Consider the following 8,136-nt stretch of genomic DNA (forward strand, 5'->3'; position numbering starts at 1 on the left):
ACTTGGATAAAATCCTTGTTTCTGGTTTTATTAACATGCAGTTGTGCTAGCGAGGTCCCGGTAGTTTGCGCCTTTGCAGGATGTTATTGGAATCTTTGTTAACATGTAGTTGTGCTTGCTTTGATAGATCTAGTGATTGTAATTCAGCTAAAGGAGATCTTTCAGATCTTAACCGAAGGGCTTGGATTCAAAGTTTTCAACAACGATTTTTTTGAATGTGATTCGGCTAAGTTTGTCCAGTGATTGTGATTCGGCCAAGTTTTTTCTTATTTAATTGGTTTCGGTTTTTCTGGTTTCTAAGGCTAAAAAACCGACCCGAACCGAACAAAACTGGTTCGGTTTGAACCGGTTCTCGGTTCGGTTCAGGTTATATTAACAAGGAATAGTATTTTCCGGTTCGGTTGATTTTTTATGTTAAAACCGGACCGAACCGGACCGTGAACACCCCTAGATATGACACAGGAGCTAATATAATATGGGAAGCAAAGGCCGAAGAGGTTTGAATCCATTACTGTTCATTATTTTAGCAAAAGGATAGAAGATAAAAGAGCTAAAATGCTCCAGAACTTCAACAATCAATAAAAAAAAATCCAAAACAATTACAGAGATAAAGATGGGGCGACTTGCATCATTCACCAAAGCCAAAAAAAGATAAAATAGCCTAGGAATCAGGACTGAGTTGTGCTACCCATTTGCAAAATTTCAAGACATCAACGCTAGCATTTTATACCCGGGATATGAAATAACTCGCTCAATTTACGAGCAATGCAAGAAAAGCAAACCATACAAGAAAAAGCATCTAGAAATGCAACAACTCAAAGAAGCTCGCAAGTTATCAGTAAGTGCTCAAAACTGAACAAATGATCGATATGGCTAACAAAAATAACCTTCTTGCATGTGCTTATCAGTTACCACATCTAACCAGGAACTTCTGCGCCACATCAAGGCAAGCCAGAAAGGCTTGCGGCTGTCTGTTCTCATTTCACATGTAAATTTCCCATTGATGAGTGCATTGTATTATCCTCTAGTAGATTGCCAAGAAAATACAGGGAATTAAGGATTTGGCATCTTTTATTTGAATAGGCGTGGCAGCACTTCATGAGCACTAATATCTAGAATCTCTGGATCCCTGGCAAAAAAGGTACACAAATTCCGGCGTGTATCAGGAGAAAAGAAGCGTCACTATTGTCTCATGAGATGACCAGTTTGAACTAATTACTATGTCATGTATTAAGCTAACATTAAGATGATACCAGATGACTAAGCAAATTGCACTTGTTTTCTTTTTCTCTGACGATGACTTGGTAAAAAAAGGGAAATTTCCTTTTCAATGAAAAAGAGGGTACAGAATAAATCATCTCCATTGAACTGATGAGCCCCAATGGAGATGATTTATTTCATGAGCTGCTTCATGCCCAGTTTTTTGATATCTAGCACAGTCCTAAAAAACTAAAAGTCAAAGCTAGCACCCATCTCATGAAGAATGATCATGTTGAAATTTTAACATACCGTGTTCTAGTTGATCTACTCTTTAGTTTCCTTCTTCATGTCCACAAATATCCTAATTTAGCAAGTTTATGCAGCTAAGAACTGGAATTGTCAAATATCACATATTTATGGATAAAGCATATGGAGGCCTGTCTGTCCAGATGATTGACTACAATTGGTGGGTGTGCAATAAAATACTAGATGACCATTCTAATGCAAGTCGTCAGGTGATACATGTCAGAGTTGTGCAATGATGGTCAAGAAACATGATATGTGTCAGAGTTGAGAGCTTATATCATTTATACATTACTAAGCCATCTATAGAAGGATCTATATTTACTAGAATAAAAACTTTCACAGCGAATTAAGAGTATATATGACAGTAGTGGATGGCTGGCTGAAGAGAGAAACCTGCACAGTGTTTGCCCCTTTTCATTGCTGCTAGCAATAAACCATATTTTTCGCATTAAAGGTGACTCATATTGAACGAAGATGCCATCATGCTGCCCATGCCTCCACTTTCTTGATCCTTGACCTTTCCAAACCTGCAAAAATGGTATGCAATAAAATAAGATCTAGTTGTTGAGTACAGTGTTACATCCCACCAAAGAACAAATCAGCTAGGACAACTAAAACTTGATAGAAGGGATATATACAGTTTTATGAATTATATATAACTTGATTATAAGCAAGTCAGGTCCATCTCTGTCTTACAGCCATAAAGCCATCAACTAGATTATAAGCAAGTCAGGTCCATCTCTGTCTTACAGCCATAAAGCCATCAAGTCATTGGTGGTGCATCTTCTATAGATTTGATGTAATTAGAAAAAAAAAACTTGCAAATTAATTAGCAGCCGCAATATACATCACCACTTCTCCAATTTTACCATTAAAGGTTAAACTCAAGCAAGCTGCAAACAAAACCTTACTAGCCCAAGCTCATCAACTCTAATTCAGCTGCAACACAATAAGCTGATTTTTATGAAATCAAGGTTATTTTACAAATCACAGCCTGTAACAGTAAATGAGGAATTAATCTAGCACCAAATACATTACTTGGGGAAAACAAAAAGGGAACCCCAAATATTTGAAGTCCCCAAAAACTTCCTCTTCAAAGCCACATCATCCAAAGCCCCAAAGTAGATACTATGCCTATGGTCACTCTCATCAATTTCCAAACTGCAAGATATTGGAGACTGCTTTTCATAAATCCTAAACCAGAAAACAGCAATACACAATAAATTTAGCAAATGAAGAATCTGAAGATAGACTCAAGATTCATGAAGCAGTTAGACCCATCCATGCAACAAGACTTCCAGCAAACTTTTTGCCAATTAATCTGTTGTAATTTACATAGCCATGTATCTGCTGCAATACCTAGGTGTGATTGATGTAGGACAAGATGAACAAAGTCACCAAACCAAGTGAGTTGATGAAACAATAAAAACTAAAATCCCCAACAAGAGAGACATCCTTGATCTTGAAGGGACCAAATCAAGAGAGGCACACTCAATCTTGAAACCAAAACAAGAGAGGCACACTCAATCATGTAGAAACTCAAAGTTTTAATTTCAATCAATAATTCAAAAACTAACATAACTGAATGTTTAGATGCTTATTTATATGCACCAAACCAAATAAAATAGGAAAACCTAATAAGTCTTAATTCAATAAGGAAACTAAAATCCTAATTTAATTACTACATAATAAATCCTAATACAATATTAAAATTCCTAAACAATAAAAACCGATTCCCATTGTTGCCTTCATTCTCCATCACATTTATTATGTGTGTATATGGTGTTCCAGAAAAAGAAGGGCTTGCTTCTCAAAAAATCATTACCACATATGCGAAGAAACAAACCATTACCTGTGGATAAGATATGATATTCTTTGGCACCACTACGCAAGCTGCCTTGGAGAAAGAATCCTCCGCATATTGCCTAAGAAATGAGAAGCAATTGCCATGTGTATGGGGTGATTCAAAGGCCTGCAAAAAGAAGTAAGATAAAGGTAATTGTTAAAATCATGAGGAATTTTATTCTTTTATATCCTCTTTTTACGGGTACGTATACCATACATCACAAGAATGATGTGCCAAAGAAGATAATACAGTTTCAAAAGCGAATACCTTGTCAATATTGACAACTGGAGCATATTTATCAGTTAGTGTCTTTTCCTTGTCAAGAAGAAAGTAGACTCTAGGATCCACTTTAGAAGCTTCATGCCATGTTTTTACAGCTGTCTCCATGGTCTCAACAAGAAAGGAGAACATTTCTTTAAAACATTCTTCGGATCCAAGCATTTCAGACTACAAAATAAAGGCTAACTTAGTTCTCACATGCAAAACAAAGCTTAAATAATTGATCATCTCCCGTGAAGAAAAGTTTACAAATGAAGTTATCCAGATTTAATCTTCCACTAAAGAGCAAATATGGTTAATAGGAAACAACCACCTCCAAAATGCATCTTACTCCCACATAAGTATTTCAAATATGAGGTGAAAAATTTGGACATAGTGACTCTTTTCTTGATAAACTACACTCACCATTTCAGATTTCAATGTTTCCAAGTGCTTTTCCATGTTAACATTGGATCTCATGCTCTCAACCTCTTGAGCTCGTTTTTTGTCTTTGGCCAATTGGGATATCCTCTTAATCTTTCTTGATACTTCAGTGCTCCGTGGATTGTATTGTAAAGCTATTTGAAAAGTAGCCAATGCCTACAATACATGAGTAGTAAACATGTATCAGCAGCAAATCAAAAACCAAGCAACCTTGTCTAAAAAGCTACCAGATAACATTAAACGTGAAAATGTTCCTTCAGAGTTCAGACATACATTATCATACTGTTCCATGGCCTCTAATACACACCCTTTCCTGAAATATCCCTGGAATATCAACAAAACACAACAATTAAAGAAAAATCTTGGGATATAAAGTAAACCAACCCAAAAATGGTTATGCATATTTGTGCACCTTTTCCCATTGAGGATTCAATGTGATAGTTGTCTCGGCATCAGCAAGTGCTTTATTAAGCTTGACCAATTGCAAAAATGCTGCAGCACGATTGCTGGCCAATGATAGAATCATAAAAGAGAAGATGCATGAGTTCAACATACATTACTTGCATAATTATTCACAAATTGATTCATAGAAAAAAAGAATGTAGCTGTAGATGGCCAAGCAAACTCTGAAAATAAATGATTATGATAACTCACCATGCTAATTCTCATGAAAAATCTTCCATTTAGGAATTTCAGTGTTTGAAAGATCATTGAGCATAACAGTAGCTAAACCTCTAACAGACAATTGCAGTAGATGAATAGGTGTAAAGAAGCCAGTCAGTTATCATAACAGGATTAAAAGACTATCTTGATTCAAATGCATTGAACGCAAAAACTAAATTTATGTAGACAGATGAAACATGCACAATTATAATGAAAATGAAAGAATTACGATGACAGCATTAAGGAAACTACAAGGGTTCTTACTTTGGGTAGCACAAATGTGCTCTACGATGCTGCCATGTATTCATAAAACGCATAAAACTTATTGGAATAGCAATGCCATTAAGCAAGAAGAAAGAAAATTCAATAGCACGCCTCCTATCTTAACACGATAAAGCAGGCCTAAAGAAATTAGTTGGAAAGTAACAAGGCACAGCTCCAACACTGTACAATTAAACATAGTTGTACGGCATAAAGTCCCTATATTCCAAATATTAAGCAAATGCATATAGAATGATGAGAGCAATAAAATACTGTTCAGCATCGCATATAATCATCATTGATATGATGAATGAAGGCAACAAAACAATTCAAAACAATTAACTTCAACTAGTTCTCAAAAATAGCAAAGCATCAAACTGGAATTCCTAAGGAAACTTAAGCCACAACAACCACAAACCAACCAAATCCAGTCAAAAACCCAATTGAAAAAATGAATCAAATTTTACTAAAAATAAAACAAAATTGCATTTTGATAAACATTCAACGATTAACCAAAAGAACAAAGCCTAATTTGGGGGTCATGTTTTCTTTTACCTATAAAGAGTGGGATTTGAAGGGTCAAGCTTGATAGCCTGAGTATAAAGAGCAGCAGCTTTGAGATAGTTCCCTGCTTTAAAGAATTCATTGCCTTTGTCTTTCAATGATATCTCCTCCTTACCATTACCTTCGTTGGAGCCTGTCGTAGCTGATCCTTTCTCTGCTTCGGCCATTGTAACTGGGTTCTCACTAGAGTTTACGAGAGTGATCTTTAATTTCTTCTTCTTCTTCTTTTTTAAGGTTGTACACTTGTACTAGCTCAGAGGGTGTACAAGTCAAGTGAAGCAAGCTAGCAGCCTAGCAGTGCGGTTCCTGTCTACTGGAGACTCGATGTAGAAGAATCCGGGCCGTTAATTACAATTTTAACATTAATATCCATTAATTGATTGAAGGGCCCAAGCCCATTAGCTAGATATGAAGTGTACTGGTTTGGGTAAATGTTTTTGTTGAATTGAATTGCATGAAAAATATTTTTTAAAAGCATGTTTTATTTTTCATTATTTGTTTATGTTAATGAAAAATATTTAAAAATATTTATTTTATGTTGGGCATAATTAAAAAAAGAAGAATTAATTTTTCATCTAAATCTATTTGATTATTGTATCTGATATAGAACCTGCTTTAATTTCATATATTTAATGATTTTTTTATGAGGTATTTAAAAATATGGTAGCAATTATTTTTCAAAGCATTTTTTACTCAAAAATATATCAAGATAATATTTTTTATTTTTAAAATAAAAAATTAATTTAAAACAAAAAAAATTAATTTTTTTTTTAAAACATAAAAATAAATAAGCCTCAAATACCATAGACAGTGGCATCCCACTTTGCCCACTGCAATTCAAAATATCAGCTTTAGAGCCTTTTTAAAATTAGTATGATAATTTAAAAAATTTAGCAAAAAAATATTATTTAAAAAAAATAAGATAGAACACTTTTATCCTTTCACACTTTAAAAACATAATATATACTAAATGTTGATATTATCAAACGCAATAATTAAACACATTACGCTTTTCAATAGCAATATTATCTTAATATGAATTAGTAAATAAATCTGTCTCCAAAGATGGTTTCTCAGCATCCTCAGCCTTGGAACCATCAGCAATAGCTTGGTCGGCGGTATTGTCAGTCTCCGGATTATCTGCATTTGTTTCTTATTTATCAGTTGTTTCCAATACCTCCATGGATGGATGGAGGCTCGACATTATCATCCTTCCCTTGCTCGTTCTCAACACCCTGCTCTCCAGCTTCTTCCCTCGCACGTTCATTTCACTTGTCTCCTTTGAACCATTTTCGCTGGCTTTTACCAACAAAAACAAACCCGTTAGAACCCACCCCACCTCTTTTCTTATAGCATTTTCAACAAAATAAAAAAAAATCAAGTTATAATGATAAATAAATATTAAAAAGTATGGAAAGTAATTTTCAAAAAACTATTTTGTATGAAATAAACAATACCTCACACACACACACACACACATATAATCTAGATGGTAATCCATTTGCATGACCAACCATACTTTAAAGCTAGCAAATATCACTCGGCTTACTAGCTGCTAGTCTGCTACATATAATTGGGACTTCTGTATGAAACCCAACTGGAAATTGACTCAAGCAACTACAGAATATATAAGAAGAAAAGGCGAAGAAGATCGATTTATATGCAATAGCCAGATGCCCTTGCAGGGAAAAAACTAAATTGATAATCTGATTTCATGTCCTTGATCAATAAAAGCTAATCAATCAGAAGTATTGATCTGATTCCCATCTATATATTCTATTTATTGATTTCTACTCTATTGAAACCTCGGCTCCTGTTGATTTCCAGTGCTGAAAGCAAGATATCAGATATGATCAAGGTCAGACCCTTGAAGGCTTAAAGCAATAATTTCTAAGCTGGTTTTTCCTTCTACAGGTTCTTATATTATTCTAAGGGCATTTTCCTCGAACAAATAAAAAAAAATACAATAGCAATTAAGGACATGATTCGGATTCGATCAATCGAGTTCTAACCTCCTATTACTTTTTATTATTTGCAGGGGGTAACCATAGGCTAAATTTTACGAATAAAATGAGCAGATGGACTAAATTTTATATGCTATTAAAATTGTGAAATTATTACTAATGGACTGTCCTCAGTTATCATCGGTGGCTTAACCTTCTCCCAAATGAAGAGCTCACATCTCATCCATCTAACCCTCTGGAGCTTCATCAGTATCATGCTCTCCTTCTCCTAGGTCACTCCACAAACTTTTTATCCACCTGATGTTCCCATTGCAGACCCTCGACTCACAGAGGCTTACATGGCTCTCCAGGCTTGGAAACATGCACTGACCTCTGACCCCAACCAATTTACAGCCATGCAACTACACTGGTGTGTATTGCTCAGACCCATATGACCTTTTATCTTAACGGTTGCCGGCATAGACCTAAGCCACGCCAGCATATATAGCCGGCTGTTTACCTGAAGAGCTTGGCCTTCTTAAAGACCTTGCTCTCTTTCACTTATATAAACTCCAACCGCTTCTTCTGCATCATTCCTGATAGCTTTATCCATCTCAAGTTTCTTTATGAGCTAGACATTAGTAACAGCCA

General features: G+C 35.2%; 1 protein-coding gene across 2 annotated transcripts; it reads right to left on the reverse strand.

Moving 5' to 3' along the window:
* Positions 1-599: 599 nt before the first annotated feature.
* Positions 600-5,850, reverse strand: LOC133704531 (hsp70-Hsp90 organizing protein 2-like). Of its 2 annotated transcripts, XM_062129378.1 has the most exons (8): positions 5,534-5,847; positions 4,467-4,560; positions 4,328-4,378; positions 4,037-4,210; positions 3,620-3,799; positions 3,359-3,478; positions 1,900-2,033; positions 600-1,129 (listed from the first exon to the last, which is right to left on the reverse strand). In XM_062129378.1, exons 1-8 carry the CDS (start codon positions 5,707-5,709, stop codon positions 1,072-1,074), a joined length of 987 nt encoding a protein of 328 aa, XP_061985362.1. In that variant the 5' UTR covers positions 5,710-5,847; the 3' UTR covers positions 600-1,071. The 2 variants fall into 2 exon arrangements, with proteins under 2 accessions (XP_061985362.1, XP_061985363.1); XM_062129379.1 differs by lacking the exon at positions 600-1,129 and having other exon boundaries at positions 1,946-2,700; positions 5,534-5,850.
* Between the last annotated feature and the right edge of the window lie 2,286 nt (positions 5,851-8,136).

Source organism: Populus nigra, chromosome 10 (genome assembly GCF_951802175.1).
Source record: "Populus nigra chromosome 10, ddPopNigr1.1, whole genome shotgun sequence".
NCBI lineage: Eukaryota > Viridiplantae > Streptophyta > Magnoliopsida > Malpighiales > Salicaceae > Populus > Populus nigra.